We start from the raw sequence: 16,625 nt of genomic DNA on the forward strand, positions 1-16,625 counted from the left end.
TGGGATGTTGGCACTGCAGGTGGCGGCTTTACCTGCCATGCCACAATGCCAGCCTCATTTAGTGCTCTTTTAGCTACTTGCCGTTTTCATAAAAGTTGTTGAGAATTGGCTTTAATTAATACTAATCCTTATTATTGTGGGTTCATGCCTTTTTTTTTTAACTTTTATTTAATGAATATAAATTTCCAAAGTACAGCTTATGGATTACAATGGCTTCCACCCCCCCATAACTTCCCTCCCACCCGCAACCCTCCCCTTTCCCACTCCCTCTCCCCTTCCATTCACATCAAGATTCATTTTCGATTCTCTTTATATACAGAAGGTCAGTTTAGCATACATTAAGTAAAGATTTCAACAGTTTGCTCCCACACAGAAACATGAAGTGAAAAATACTGTTTGAGTACTAGTTATAGCATTAAATCTCAATGTACAGCACACTAAGGACAGAGATCCTACATGAGGAGTAAGTGCACAGTGACTCCTGTTGTTGACTTAACAAATTGACACTCTTGTTTATGGCATCAGTAATCACCCTAGGCTCTTGTCATGAGCTGCCAAGGCTATGGAAGCCCCTGAGTTCACCGACTCTGATCATATTTAGACAAGGCCGTGGTCAAAGTGGAAGTTCTCTCTTCCCTTAAGAGAAAGGTACCTCCTTTGATGACCTGTTCTTTCCACTGGGATCTTACTCGCGGAGATCTTTCATTTAGGTTCCCCCCCCCCCTCCCCGAGTGTCTTGGCTTTCCATGCCTGAAATAGTCTCATGGGCATTTCAGCCGGATCCGCATGCCTTAAGGGCTGATTCTGATGCCAGAGTGCTGTTTAGGACAGCTGCCATTCTATGGGTCTGCTGTGTATCTCGCTTCCCTTGTTGGATCATTCTCTCCCTTTTTTATTCTATCAGCTAGTATTTGCAGACACTAGTCTTGTTTATGTGATCCCTTTGGTTCTTAGTCCTATTGTTATGATCAATTGTGAACAGAAATTGATCACTGGGACTAGTGAGATGGCATTGGTACATGCCACCTTGATGAGATTGACTTGGAATCCCCTGGTGTGTTTCTAACTCTACCGTTTGAGGTAAGTCAGCTTGAGCATGTCCTGAATTGCACATCTCTTCCCTCTCTTATTCCCACTCTTATATTTAACAGCGATCACTTTTCAGTTAAGTTTCAGCACTTAAGAAGAATTGTGTATTGATTACAGTATTCAACCAAAAGTATTAAGTAGAACAAACAAAAATACTAAGAGGGATAACATATTAAGTTGTTCATCTAGTGGGTAAAGCCGCTGCCTGCAGCGCCGGCATCCCATATGGGTGCTGGTTCAAGTCCCAGCTGCTCCATTTCTGATCCTGCTCTCTGCTATGGCCTGGGAAAGCAGTAGAAGATGACCCAAGTGCTTAGGCCTCTGTCACCCATGTGGGAGACCTGGAAGAAGCTCCTGGCTCCTGGCTTCAGATTGACTCAGTTCTGGCCATTGTGGCCATTTGGGGAGTGAACCAGTGGAGGGAAGACTTCTCTCTCTCTTTCTCTCTCTCTCTGCCTCTGCCTTTATGGTTCATGCCTTTTTAAATTGATTTTTAAATGAGTGTTTTTGGTGAGAAGACAAATGTGTGTGTTAATCTAAATATGTGAAGTGTGGAAATTTTCAGTCAAATACTCATAGTATGAATCTTAAAGTAATAGGATAAAACACAACAACTGATGTTTTGGTTGTTTTGAGGTGGGAGTGAGGTTTATATGTTTACAGATACAGCTGACAGAAAATAAAGATTAGTTACTATTATTTTTGTGTAAATAAACATTTCTGCCCAGAATAATTTGGTGTTCATTTGCTAAGGCTTTGGGCTTTTTCTAGTTCATGATAAATTTTCTATTGATGGATTTTGGTTTATTTTTCAATTTGTTACTTAACATATGCATCTTCTCCAAATTTAGATCTCTTTTTCATTACAGTGTTCCATAACTTTATTGCTCAGCATTTGTTGAAATCGGCCCATTTTACTCTATATCTGGTCACTAAGTAAACGGCATAGTGTGATGTTAAAAAATGTTTCCTGGGTTAGGAGGCAAATGTTGGGTCTGAACTCTAAAGGGTCTTAGGGGCGTTAAGTCATGCAATACTCTTAGGCTACTTTTATCTTTACAAGGGTACAGTATTGTAAAAATGTCAAAAAAAAATCCACATGCCCGACTCACTAGTAAATATACTGCTAAATTTGAACCTTTTTGGCAGTAGCTTATGCTACCCAAGGGACCATATTTTTACAGAATGATGTATTTCAGAGAGTATTGGTTTCCATTGTAGAAAATTCATGCATTTAGAGCAACTTAAAGCAAAAACAATTGTGCTTGTACTGTATATTTAAATTATTAGTCATCTTGAATGCATGCCTAGGTTAAGTGTCAGAAGCTATATATTGTGCAAAAATAAAATTTATTGTTAGGAGACCAGGCTGTACCTGTGCTTATACAGCATTTTCCTTAGAGGATCAATTTGAGTATATGAACTAATATCAGTCAGACTTTTGTACAGTAACATAATTGATAATAAAGGAGAAGTTCATCGAGGAGAAAAACAAATAAAGGAAGCATAAAAGTCTCATACTGTATGAAACTACAGAAATGGATCAAAGAGTTTGACAGGAAGTTTAATGTGTACATAAGTAGAGGCTGACAAGAACATGCTGTGTGTGCCAGAGGTTCCAGTGATGGAAAACCGAAACACAGTGCTCACTGACCACAGCATGAGCCTTGACACACATTGTAAATAATCCAGAGATCTATGGCTGCATTAAGCACTAGGCTGGTGTATTAACGGCAGTAAATCTATAGCAGCAGAAAGGTTGGCATGCAGAAAGTCCTCTGATTAATTTTTGTAATGGATTAATAGAAATATAGCAAATGTTTTTATTTTGAATCTTACCATCTTCAGTTCTGCCCATGTGAAGCCCTCCCCAGTGTGATCATTTTTTTATTCTCTTTTACACCCCAGACTTGTGTATGTGGATTCTTGCTTCAGTACCATCAAGTTAAAAGCAGAAGATGCTTCTGGTAGAGAGCATCTACTCACCCTCAAGTTAAAGGCGAAGGTACGTGCCTCATTACACTGTTAACTGTGGTCAGGAAATACCTGTGAATTGAACCCAGTGTTTTCAATTTAAAGAAGTGCTAGTTGCTTCTATAAATACATATATGATGCTTTTAAAAATTCATTTTGGAAGCCCTCAGAGAATGTATTTACCAGGTGTCGGGAAGCCTGGATACAGTTTTATGTCACTATTCTAGCTGAAATTTGGCCAGAATATAGACTTTTATGATAAATTTTACAAATAAGATTTGGCAACCTCAAAGTGCTGTTACGTTATTTTTGTAACTGACCACAGCAAGCAGAAATGAGGTGAGTGCTTCCACTATTCCAGATAAAGTTCTGTGGGGAGAGCTTTTTGCCTTCAACTCTTACTATGATTGTGAATTAACCTTTATAGTTCTTATTTGATTGCCCTCCCCACAACAGGCAAGTGCGTGCCTACACACGTGTGTACACACAAACACACAATTTTAATTGTTCTGGCTGAAGTTTTGACTTAGGTATTTTAAGAACTTGCAAAGGTTATACAAACCTTTTTATAAAATGCTTCTGTAGAGCCCTTACAGGATAGATCTGTAACTATTCACTAATTTTATTGGTATAAAACAGGGCTGTTTCTTCTTTGATTTTTACTTCTAGATGGTGAATTTCAAGAAATAGAAATGAGTAAATTCAGTATATTAATCATTTACTTAGTAATCACTGGAGAAACATAAGAATTTGAAGAAAACCAAGATGTCCAACTTTTTTTTTTTTTATTGTTTCCAGGAGTTATCAATCAACTCTATTTCAGAAGATTGTAGTGATGAAAAGATCAATTGTGTTTGTCCTTTTTAAAAATGTGTCTGGCATTTAAGCTCTCCACAAGAGAAAATTAATATATAAAGCTGTACTGGGTGACACAGAAATGTTGATATCTTCCAGTGGCTCTGTATCAGACAGGTTGAGAAATGACTCATTCTCTCACACTCTTACACACAGAATACTTAGGTATAAGTTTAAGACCCATGTGTGATAAGTCTTGAAAAAAAAAATTGGTGGATAGAGACCTTATGTGTAAAGCAAGTTAGATGGTGATTTTTATTAAAATAAAAAGATTTTTATTTTCCTTTTAAGTTTTGGAAGGTGTACTTTCTTAAAAATCCAGGAGAAATCTGCCTTTATCCTTCTCAAAGGTCTCATGCCGCCAGTGGCAAGGGTGCTGTCATTTCCTTCAAAGCTTTTGTGCATTGATAAAGCTTGCTTTGCTACTTTATCAAAACCAAAAATCAAAGATTTTAAATACAGTCTTCCTTCATTTTTTACCAGTCCTTCTACAAAGGAGATAATGCTTTAATTCTGCCTTTAACTATGCCTATAAGATTTTAGTATTAATCTAGGCTGATGACATTTATTTCACTTATTAATAGTATTGAGAATGAGGATGTGTGGCCTGTGATATGGTCCCTTCTGTCTTTTTTTTTTTTTTTATGACACATTCTCAGTGTAGATAATATGATACTTTTGTTTTTCTGGAAAGTGTTTCTCTGTGTCAGTTTATTAACATCTTTTGCTAGCAAGTAGTCTTATGGATGTCCTGGCAAAGAGGAAAAGAAAGCTTTAATTGAGCTCAGAAGGAGTTAAGAAAGAAAGTTTTGTCTTTATTTTTTTAAACAAGATTTTACTCTCTTATGTTGGTATGATTTATGAATATTTATATTTTTCCTTTTAGTTTAGCTGCCTTTAAGATGCAGTAATTTCTCTTTTGAGGAGTATTTGGGTCTGAGATTATGAATTTAAAACAGTGATAGCTTACATGTTAAGAGTATGTAATGCAAAATCTAATCCATACTGTTTTAAACTGAATTTTTTAAAGAAGACGTATCTTCATAAATATATAAATCTCTATTTCTTTAACTTTTTTTGATATATTTCTTTTTATTCTGGAATGTATACTCTTATAATTCTACTTACTTTTGTCTCTTAAGACCAGCTAAGAACACAATACTATTAATCTTAATGATACTAATTAAGATTGAGCACATTATTAATCATAGTAGAACTGAATATATAAATGAAAAAAAGGAAATAGTTGGATTGTGTGGTTTTTTTTAAGTGTATTTTCACATGATACTTATAGTACATCCTCAACTATGGGATGGAATGATCTTTTCTTTACAAAAGAAGGAGCCCAGGATTATACAGCTTTAACCAAGATACGAACTATTTGAAAAACAATCACAGATACTGTATCAGGCTTGGTCCTCTGTCTCCATTACAATTTTTATGTGTTCACTTGGGGCCAGCCTTATTGCTTAGATGGTCCAGCATGGGACAGACTTGGTTAAAATTTTCCTTAGAATAATATATATTATAGAGTTTCTAGAGTTTACACAATACTGTGTGTTATAAAAATATATAATAATGTCTTATAAAATACTGTAACAAATTTATATAATTAACATATAGTTACATTCTTTTATAGTTATTGAATTGATTAATTCAAGTGAGATTTGGAAAACTACTTAAACATAATTAAATACTGTACTTATTTTTCAGTTAATAGTTTTAAAAGTGGAGCTGTTGAGACTGCTAAAGTTAAACTTTAATGATTGAAGTTTATTAAAGTTATAAACAAAATTGACTTTACATTTAAAACTAATTGGCAAATTTAATACATATCTATTCATTTAAATCATAGATATGCAGCAAAGCCACTTGCATATAGGTTAGTCCAATTTATTATATACCTATTTGTATATTTGCACTGTTACTAGTATAAAAATATATTTTAAAGATGACATCCCCAGAAGTATATAGCGGAATTGTTTATGTGTATGGGATCGTACTGTATTTATTAGTACCTGTCTTTAAACTTGTTTAAGTATTTGTGGATTTCTTTCTATGTCAGTTTGCTTGTACTACTTACTATACTGGGTCCTGAATAAGATGTAGGATCTTACTGCCTTCTAGCATAATAAACTGTGCATGTACTTAATGACTTCCAAGGCCTGTATTTTGCTTGGTGTATTGACTCCAAAACCAGTAAGCATTTTAGTAATGACTTACTCTATCCAGTTTGATGATTAATTTACATTAAAGGGTTGAGACTTCTTTGTTAGCATCTCTAGATGAGTAGCAGTTGTCATGGTAAAAATCTGTTTTCCACCCTTGGGGGCTTCACCTGTGCATTATTAATTTTAAACAATCTTGACATTTTAGAGAAAAAAATTTTGTAACACTTTGGAGTTCCAACTGTTTTATGTGTGAAGTAGCTAGAGAAATTAATTCAAGAGAATAAAAATTAGTTAACAAAGTTAGAACCAGAGAAAACTGCATTTAATTTGAAATAGTCACATGACTTTTAAATACAAATCATTTTCCTGGTGATTTTTTATTTTAAAGATTAATTTATTCATTTGAAAGGCAGAGTTACCCAGAGAGAGGAGAGACAGAGAACTCTTCCATCTGCTGGTTCTCTCCCCAAATGGAAGCAGTGGCCGAGGCTGGGCCAGATGGAAGCCAGGAACCAGGAGCTGCTTCCATGACTCCCATTTGGGTGCAGGGACCCAAACACTTGGGCCATCCCAGGTGCATTAGCAGGGAGCTAGATTGGCAATGGAGCTGCTGGGACTTGAACTGGTGCACATGTGGGATGCCCAGGCTTACCCTGCTATCCCATAGTGCTGGCCCCTTTCTTAGTGACTGTAGCAATTAAACTTTGAAGTGTAACAGCTGATATTTTGAGATGCCTGAAACAGAGCATCCTCCCTTAATCTCTGCTTGACCTTTTCCTTTTTTAGATTTTTTCAAAATTAAAATACTAGAATATGTTATATGGTTTTCCATATATATGCCTGTGTGCTATCTACATAGCCAGCTGCCATTAGTCACAGTGTGTATACCATTAAAAGTAAGCTTCTTTTTAAGAAATCTGTATTGTAGCAAATGTTAGTCCTTTAGAAAATATTACCTTTAAATGTACTGATGTTTTTTAAATATTACAGCAATATTTTTCCCTTTTGTTTACATAACAAAGTACTATAAAATAAAAGGCTGCAAATTGAAAATTTAAGATTTTTGTTGGACGTTTGTCAAATGGAAGTTTTCCTAAGACAAATTTTCTTTCCGTAGAGTATTTAAAAATTATTTATTTACTGTACTACACCAACAATGTAGTAGGGTACATTTTTCCTCACATCCTTGCCAGCATTTATTGTTTGTTGATTTCTATATGAGAGCTATTCTAACTGGGGTGAGGTGAAACTTCATTTATTTACAATACACACACACACCCTGAGATCTTCCATCCACGACTTCAGTCCCCAAATGCTCAGAAGAATAGCCAGGGCTAGCCCAGGCCAGAGCTGGGAGCTGAGAACTCATTCCAAGTGTCTCTCATGTGGAGGGACCCAAGTAATTGAGGCATCATCTGCCTTCCAGGTTCTGCTTTAGTAAGAAGCTAGGATCAAGAGTGGAGTTGGAACTGTAACTCCAGTGGGAGATGTGTGCATTCCAACTAAGCATCTTAACTTCCAGGCCAAATGCTCACTCCAGTTTAGTTTTTTAATGGGAAAAAATGAATACTTTTAATTATACATGACTTTCAAGAGTCCAGCATTAGATTTTAGAGTCATCATGAAGTTGTCTTTGACAACTCAGAAACCTCATGAATATCACTTTTGTGGTCACTAATTGAAGAATTAATTTTCTGTTTTCCACCTTTGGCAAAGTTTTTTTTTTTTTTTTTTTTTTAGCCTGAAGACATTTCATTATTTCCTTTTCTTTGTCTTGCTTAAAGTAGTTGCTTTAACATGGAAAGTTGTTTTTACATTAATAGTTATATATACAGTGATTTTTTTACATTTCTTGATTTCTTTAACAAATACTATGTATTTTAATAGTGACTGAAGCTTACTGAAGCTAAGTTTTAGACTGGAAGGTAATTAAATATCAGCTTGTTAGATTGCTCTTCCTGAAGATAAACCGAGTTCTTTTTGGTTCATCGCTGAGATCACAATTGCTGCTGACCTGAACGTTCATTCCTTTGAATGCCTGACTCTTGGCACCCCTACATCATCCAGTATTCGACTTTACTATGATAGTAGAATAAAGATATTTGTGTATGATACATTTAAAGTAATAATAATGCTTTTTTTAATGTATTCAGTTTTTCTAAAATGCCTCACCTGAAATTCTCTCACAGAAGCAGAAATGACCTGATTTTATGCTTTTTTCATAGTACCCTGCAGAATCACCAGATTGTTTTGTGGATTTTCCTGTTCCATTTCCTGTTTCTTGGACACCGCAGGTAATTTCTTAAATTGAAGTAATTAAGAAGTATCTTCTTTTTACTCAGTGGCCATCATGGGTTATAAAGCCATTCTTTTTCAATTTTCTTTAAGCATTTATTTTTAAACAGGTCTTGCATGATGTTTCATTCATATTTCTTAATAGTTAATGTCTATTTCTCTGTCTCCCTTCCCCACTCTTTTCCACACACTCAGATATACTGTCCATCGTCCATTCTCCAAATCTTTGTCTCACCTTAGGTAACATGCAGAACTCTGTTGACACACATTTTCCTTTACATTTAAATCCTAAAGAACTCTTGAAAGCAATGGGCAGTAAATTGAAAATTGGGCAAATTTTTTTTTATATTACTAGAATTCTTAACATTGATGACATAATATCAGAGAATCTTGTTCAGAGGAGAATGAGGTACGACTGAACATGTAATCCCTCACCATTTCTATTTAGTGGTTAGTGTTTAAAGTGTTCTTGATTCATCCTTCAACCTAGATGCCCCGCGTTCTTTCTGTTATGTGCTTTAGAGCATTCAGTCTTTGGATAAAGGAAATAATCCCCTTCTTCAGGTAGTTCACCTTCTCTGTACCTTGTTGATATCTAACAAGATGGTGTTTTTGAAGGAATGTTGTGAACTGTGACCTTACGTAGATATGAGGAGGTGTGATTGTTACCAATATTATCATCAGTACTTCATCCATGTGATAGTTAGGGGTGTGGCAGATGTGGATACTAGCTTCAAAGAATGGTCAAATAGCAACTAATAGAATCCTTTCATTAAGTGAATTTTAGCGTTGATAGAAAAATGGAGAAAACATTTCTACTTGTAGGCAAAGAAAAAGAATTTCTAGTGACACTTTACAAATATCTTCTACATAGAGGCTATACCTATTTTTTATATAAAGTTCTTATTAGGTTGAAGTAAAAACTTATGCTTACATTATATTGTAGCTGTAAAAGTAAAACAATTATATTTAAAATTGGTTTAAAAAGGCAAAGATGATTTAGATAGTCTTAGGAAAATCCAAATGTCATTTTAATCCTACACATTTATTCAGAAATTGGTTTTCTCATTATATTCCCTCAGAAATAGAGAAGTTCTGCTTCCTCTAATGAAAACTGAGAAAACATAGCAGGATAAACGGGAAGAAAAACCTTCGATTTGCTTTTGATGTGTCTTTTAAAAAATTTATTTTCATTTCATTTGAAAGGCAGGGAGACAAAATGATACAGACAGAGCAAGTTCTTCTATTCACTGATTCACTGAATGCCTGCAACAGCTGAGACTGAACCAGGCCAAACATAGGAGCCTGGAACTCAGTTTGGGTCTGCCATGGGGAGGCAGGGACCCAAATACTTAAGCTATCACTTGCTGCCTTCCATGGTACACATTATCAGGAAACTGGCATTAGAAGCAGAGGCAGGACCCAAACCCAGGCATTCCCTTAGAAGATGCCAGTGTCCCAAGGGGTGTCATACCTGTCCATCTCTGCTTTTGTTATTTTGATACATGATGTATATGGTGTACTGTGCTGATTTTTTCTTTGAAAGAACTGGAATTATAAGTTGTATAGCTTGCTTGCTTGCTTGCTTTGTTTTTTTTTTGTTTTTTTGTTTTTGTTTTTGTTTTTGTTTTTGACAGGCAGAGTGGATAGTGAGAAAGAGAGACAGGGAGAAAGGTCTTCCTTTTGCCGTTGGTTCACCCTCCAATGGCCGCTGCGGCCGGCGCACCGCACTGATCCGATGGCAGGAGCCAGGTGCTTCTCCTGGTCTCCCATGGGGTGCAGGGCCCAAGCACTTGGGCCATCCTCCACTGCCTTCCCAGGCCACAGCAGAGAGCTGGCCTGGAAGAGGGGCAACCGGGAAAGAATCCGGCGCCCAACCGGGACTAGAACCCGGTGTGCCGGCGCCGCTAGGTGGAGGATTAGCCTATTGAGCCGCGTCGCCGGCCTAGCTTTCTTGTTTTTAAAATATTGACTCAAACTTTGATTTAAAAATGTGAGATCATGAGAGAATACTGTGTATTATGTTATACTTTCCAGATGATATTTTTAAAAAATATTTATTTATTTATTTGAAAGTCAGCATTAGAAGGGGGAAAGAGGAAGGTGGTGGGGGGGAGAGAATGAATGAGATGAATGAGAATGAGAGAATCTTCAATCTACTGATTCATTCCCCAAATGGCTACAATGCCCTGAGTTGGGACAGGCTGAAACCAGGAGTCAAAAGCTTCTTCCAGGTGGGTACAGGAGACCCAGCACTTTGGCTATGGTCTGTTGCTTTCCCAGGTGCACTGACAGGGAGCTGGATCAGAAGTGGAGCAGCTGAGACTTGAATCAGTCCCCCTATTGGATGCCAGTGCTGCAGATGGTGGCTTAACCCACAGTGCACAGTGCATATCCAGATGATATTTCTAAATTATACTTCAATATTTACCACAATTCCAAGATTGAAGAACATTGTAGATCTGCTTCTTAGGTGTTTTTTTTTTTTTTTTTAATGGAGGAAATGTACTTTGAAAAATTTTGTTTTGAAATAAAAATATTGCTTAACACTTCTCTTGGCATGTAACAAAATTGGTTTGTGACATTCTACTAGATGGGAAAATCTGAGCAATTTCTTTTTCAAAATTTTATTTATTTTATGGCCCAAAGTTAGAAAAAGACAGAGCTCGCATCTGCTGTTTCAGTTTCCAGATGCTCACAAGGGCCAGGCCTGGGCTAGACATTGGCTAGAGCCAAGGAGCTGGAAACTCAATTCAGGTCTCGCATGTGAGTGGCAGAAACCCAGTCACTGGAGCCATCACTGCTGCTTCTCAGGGTCTTCATTCACAGGAATCTGGAGTGAAAACCCAGGCCTGAGAATTGAACCCAGGTACTCTGATGTGGAATACAGGTATCTTTTTTTTTTTTTTTTTAAAGACTTTATTTATTTGAGAGGTAGAGTTACAGGTAGTGAGAGGAAGAGACAGAGAGAGAGGTCCTCCTTCCACTGGTTCACCCCTAGATGGCCACAAAGGCTGGAGCTGGGCTGATCGGAAGCCAGGAGCTAGGTGCTTCTTCCTGATCTCCCATGTGGGTGCAGGGGCCCCAGCGCCCGGGCCATCTTCTGCTTTCACAGGCCACAGCAGAGAGCTGGATTGGAAGAGGAGCAGCTGGGACTAGAACCGGCGCCCATATGGGATGCCAGCGCCACAGGTGGAGGATTAACCAAGTGAGCCATGGTGCCGGCCCCAAGAATGCAGGTATCTTAACAACTAGGTAAAATGCATTTTTGGAGGTTCATTTCTTTTTTTTAAGATTTTATTTATTTATTTGAAAGTCCAAGTTACACACAAAGGAGAGGCAGAGAGAGAGAGAGAGATTTCTTCCATTCGCTGGTTCACTCCCTCAGATGGCCGCAACGGCCAGAGCTGAGCCAATCCAAAGCCAGGAGCCAGGAGCTTCCTCCATGTCTCCCACGTGGGTGCAGGGGCCCAAGGACTCGGGCCATCTTCTACTGCTTTCTCAGGCCATAGCAGAGCTGGATTGGAAGTGGAGCAGCTGGATCTCAAACTGGCGCCCACATGGGATGCCGGTGCTTCAGGCCAGGGCGATCCCCAGAGGTCCATTTCTTTTAAAGTTTATATCCGTAGCTAACAGTAGCTCAGTGCCTTGTACAGATAAGTGTGGTATAACTCTTTATGACATTAATTCAGATTGAAGTTTTAGATTTAATTGGGTCATACAAATTTGTAATAGCTCTAAGACAATGTATAATTAGTAGTAACTGGAATGTCATGAATTTTTTTTGTGTTTTAAAAAATTTATATAAGGTGAATAAATTTCATGTATTTCATATATACAGATTTAGCACCTAATGATACTTCCCATCCTACCCTGCCTCCTACCCACACTCTCACCCTCCCTATTCCTTGCTTTCTTGTAATTGTTTTTCTTTTTTAAGATTGATCTGTTTACTTGAAAGGCAGTGTTAGAAAAAGAGATCTTTGATCTGTGGTTCATTCCCCAAATGAATGAAAAGACTGAGACTGGGCCAGGCTGAAGCCAGGAGCTTTTTCCAGATCTGTCATGTGGCTGCAAGGGCCCAAGCACTTGGGCCATCCTCACTACTTTCTCAGGCACATTATCAGGGAACTGGATTGGAAGTGGAACAGCCAAGACTTGAACTGGTATCCATAAGGCCATGGCTTAACTGACTGCCGTAGTGCCAGCTGCTGCTTTTAATTATTACAATAACATACTTCCAGTTTATTTTATAATCATAAGATTAACCTTCCACTAAATATTCAACAAATAGTAAGAAGAAAAAAAAACCTGTTTCTCAAAAGCAGAGACAAGGGCTGTAAACAATAATCAGTGCTTAAAATGTCAATTGTGCTCATATACATTATATTTGTTGTGCTCTATTAATTACTACAGATCAGGGAAAACATGGTATGAACTGTTTTCTTAAATTATAAAATACACTGAAGTGCTTAGCAAACTATAGATAAAAATCAAGCCATCTTTTTGTTTACAACTCAAATTTGACTAATGTTAATATTTTGTCATATTGCTTCAGGTCTCTGCTTTCCAAAATTGGTTGCATAAGATTGTAGTTATACTCTGTAATGCATAGTAATTTGTACTTTCTTAAATCCTTTCCAAGTTTTAGTGAAGCTTAGTTTCATCCTTAATTTGTATTAGCTATTGATACTCATTATTGTGTGTTCATAGTCTTTGCCTTTTAAAATATTTTTCCTTTTATTAAAAGCATTCCTTATGCATCTTGGGTACTCATTCTCAGCCAGTTATTTGAGTTGTAGATGTCTTCTTCTTGTGGCATGTCTTTTAACTTTGTGGTGCATGCTATACAGAATATGGTTGCAGATACGGTGCATATGTACATGTTTGCATTTATTGCTTTCTTGTTTCTTTTTTTCATGTCTCAAAGTCTTTTTTCTGAAAATATGTTCTATAGTTGTAAAAGTTAACCATTTTTCATATTAAATATGAGATACCAATCCATATTTGTACATACTTATTTCATATATGCTTATACAGTTTTGATGTCTTGCCTTTATGTATAGGGGGTTGGAAGTTAATTTTGTAATTTTTCATTTATACATGCCACTAAAAGTTAGAAGGTTTTCCAGAAATATTGCTTATCTGTAAAGGTTTAGCTTTCCATCTTAAGGATTTTGCTGATGGTACCAGCAGTGTGAACTCTTTGAGTCTTTTAGACAAAGAATGTTGACAAGACTATTTTATGTTGTGCAAGTAAGAAACAATATGAGACTTCCTTACTTATGTATGATCCTTTATCATTGACTGGCTTGAAACAGTTCTGCTTGTGGAGATTCTTATGTGTGTTTAACGATTTTTAAACAATGTGGTTCTTAAGCAACATAAATATTACTGTTGTAGTTTAATAGCAAAGTAACATTTAAGAGACAGTAAATAGATTTCAGAGAATTGATTTCAAAATTCTTTTGTTTTTGTACTTTTTGTGTTTGGGTTCCCTATTTCTGGACTTTAAACTTGGAGATCTTTATTTTCCTTTCTTTTGTAATGTAATAGATGTGGCTTTGTGGCATCCATATTAAAAATGGGTAATTTTCCTTATGGTCCCTGTCTTCCTGCTGGGTTGATAATGTTTTGATGTATTTTTCTTTTGCTCTGATGAGAGGTCTGCTGCTGCTGCTCTGACATATTCATTTGGATGAATAATTATAACTTGCACAATGTCAAGCTGAAGATGGTAGGGTTTTGTGCGTCATGACAAGCCTAGTAGCCAGTGCAGGTGTCTCACAGCATGATCAGCAACAGCCAGTGTATTCTGGCTCAGAGGAGACATTTAGAGTAGTAAGAAATCAGCACCAAGGGCAAGGCTGCTGCTACTATTGCTGCTGTGATGTGTGCCAAAGAAACACAAAGTGCTTCTCAAAGACAAGTGTCTGAATACCTCTTTTCAGATATTTACTTTATTTGATTACCCGATGAGTTTTCTTTTATAGATTTTAGCATAGAATGTAAGGACATCTTAAAGTTTGTTTTTTTTTTTTTTTTTTTTTTTTATCTTAACGTACTGTCAACATCACAAATGCTCCAAAGTAGAAACATCTTTAATATTCTGCTATCTTTGTGTTTTACATACAGGTCATATATGTGACTATTGTTACTAATGAAGCTTTAGAATATGCTGGTGTCAGATTTTAAGTGCACTGATACTATTATATCAAAACAAAATTCATTTTGTCCAGGTCACTGACAAAGCAAAAATAATGTTAAAATTGCAGTTCTACTGCAAATGTGCCATTAAGTACAAGCTGGATGAAGTATCCTTGCCACAGGCAGTTGGAATTTTCAGATTTGGTATGATGTAGTAAGCAGTGGTTTATAGGTTTTATCGTGGAAATCTGATCCTCTTGGAATAATGCCATAAATGCAAGAAGAGAAAAACTAATGATAAAGCCTCTGGCTGATAAGCTGATGGTGAATGAAGAATTTGTAATTAAAGGAAACAGTCCTATTACATAGCAGGGAGCATGATCCATTAGTTAGAGCAGCAGACTAGCAGTTGGGTATCCTAGGCTCTGTTTACAGTTCAGCCATTGACTTAATTGCATAATTTCAAACAAGTCATGTGGCTGCTTTTTGCCTCAAGTCCATATGTATACGGAAATAATGAAGTTTTTCTTTTTCACAGATACGTTTAAATTTTTTTTAACTTATAGTAAACACAGACCAAAAAAACCTCATTTATGCACTCTAAGGATCCTGTGGGAGTTTCTTTAACCAGCTGAATTTTTTTTCTTTTCACTTTTGTCTGTTTCTGTTTTTGTTGGAGAACTCATGATACTGGATTTTTGTTTATTTGAGGATTGGTTGTGAACATACGCTTTTCCCTCCTTGATGGTCTTAACCGTTGACACAATGGTGTGGGTATAAAGACATCCAAGGGAATAGAACAGAATTCATTGTTGAGCTTATGTTATGTGGTAGAAAAAGTATCATTGAAGGAGTCAAGTTATCTATTATATTGGATTCAGTCAATCATAACCAACCTTATTTTCCTCCTCCTTTTTAGAAATATGTTTATTTAAAAAATACCCTGTGCTTATTGTAGAAATAAGAAGGAAAATACAAGCAAGGAAAATTAATAAAATAAGAAACCACAGCTAATGCATTTATTTAGAATTAGGATCTTATTAGATAATAGTTTTGAAACTGTACTTGACACTTGATGGTTTTCATTTTTAAAACATCAGAGATTATACTATGTACTTATTCCAGATAATCTTTAGAATTGCCTTGATTTTAGTTATAATTGGTTTTGTCCATGAATTAAGAAATATTTATACATTTACTTAAGTTCATAATCTGATAACTTGTTATCTCTGCATTTATTTAATTCCTTCAGGAAAGTAGCACTTTTTTCTTCATTTTCATGTTACATATTTCTGTTAAATTTATTTCGAAGTATTTTAAAGTTTCTGATGTGCATGCAGTATTTTCATTGTGTTTTTTAGTTCATTATCAGAATGTAGGCCAACTGTCCAGTTAAATTTTTTAATTTTTATCAAGATTACACATGAACATAGTTTAAGACATTAGCTGTACAAGGTGTTTTATTATTACTTTTTAAGACAAAACAGCTTTCCTTAGCTTCTTTCCTACCTAATGTCCTTCTCCAAGGTCAGCTACTTTTAACTGTTAGGTCTCTTAGACATTATAACTTGTTATCACATGCTTTGGTATTTGTACCACCTTTTGTTTGTTTTAAGAATTATTTATTAATTTTCCACTATAGATAATGATGAGTTTTCTGTTTACCTGCCCTTACTGCATATACATGCTTACTTCCTAACTTCCTCTTTTCTCCAAAGAATTATAATTTTCATATGAATATTCAGTGTTTATATTTTTGCAAAATCTGTACTATGTGGAGAGACAAGTGATGTAGTTAACTATGATTTTTTTCCATTCTTAGTCCTAGTTTTGTTACTTATACAGTTATTTTTTATCTTTTTCATTTCCTTTTCTAATTTGTTATAACTCATTCAAACTCCCTGTGCCTGTGGTATATCTAAGTAAATGTGTTTAATTGGCAGTTGGACGTAGAACTTTGTATTTCAGGCAGTCCGTTACTTGCCACATTAAGGAAGAAGGTGGTTGTATCACTGTAATTTCAGTGGATTTCTAATGTTATCAAAGTTGATTTAAACTTTGTGAAAATCTTGATCTATGCATTGTGAGCACATG

The 16,625-nt window shown here is 36.1% G+C and overlaps 1 protein-coding gene across 16 annotated transcripts in view; it reads left to right on the plus strand.

Annotated features, from left to right (window-relative positions):
* FANCL (FA complementation group L) overlaps positions 1-16,625 on the plus strand; it is an 82,914-nt gene that overhangs the window by 35,625 nt on the left and 30,664 nt on the right. For 15 of the 16 annotated variants that reach the window (XM_051838710.3, XM_051838724.3, XM_051838727.3 and 12 more), the window contains 2 exons: positions 2,998-3,094; positions 8,315-8,383. In XM_051838710.3, the coding sequence (XP_051694670.1) occupies positions 2,998-3,094; positions 8,315-8,383 (166 nt within the window). The remainder of the gene's footprint in view (positions 1-2,997; positions 3,095-8,314; positions 8,384-16,625) is intronic. The other variant, XM_089327642.1, reaches the window with a different exon arrangement.

The sequence above is a fragment of the Oryctolagus cuniculus genome, chromosome 2 (assembly GCF_051225735.1).
Source record: "Oryctolagus cuniculus isolate XC-2025 breed Fujian yellow rabbit chromosome 2, ASM5122573v1, whole genome shotgun sequence".
Classification (NCBI taxonomy): Eukaryota; Metazoa; Chordata; class Mammalia; order Lagomorpha; family Leporidae; genus Oryctolagus; species Oryctolagus cuniculus.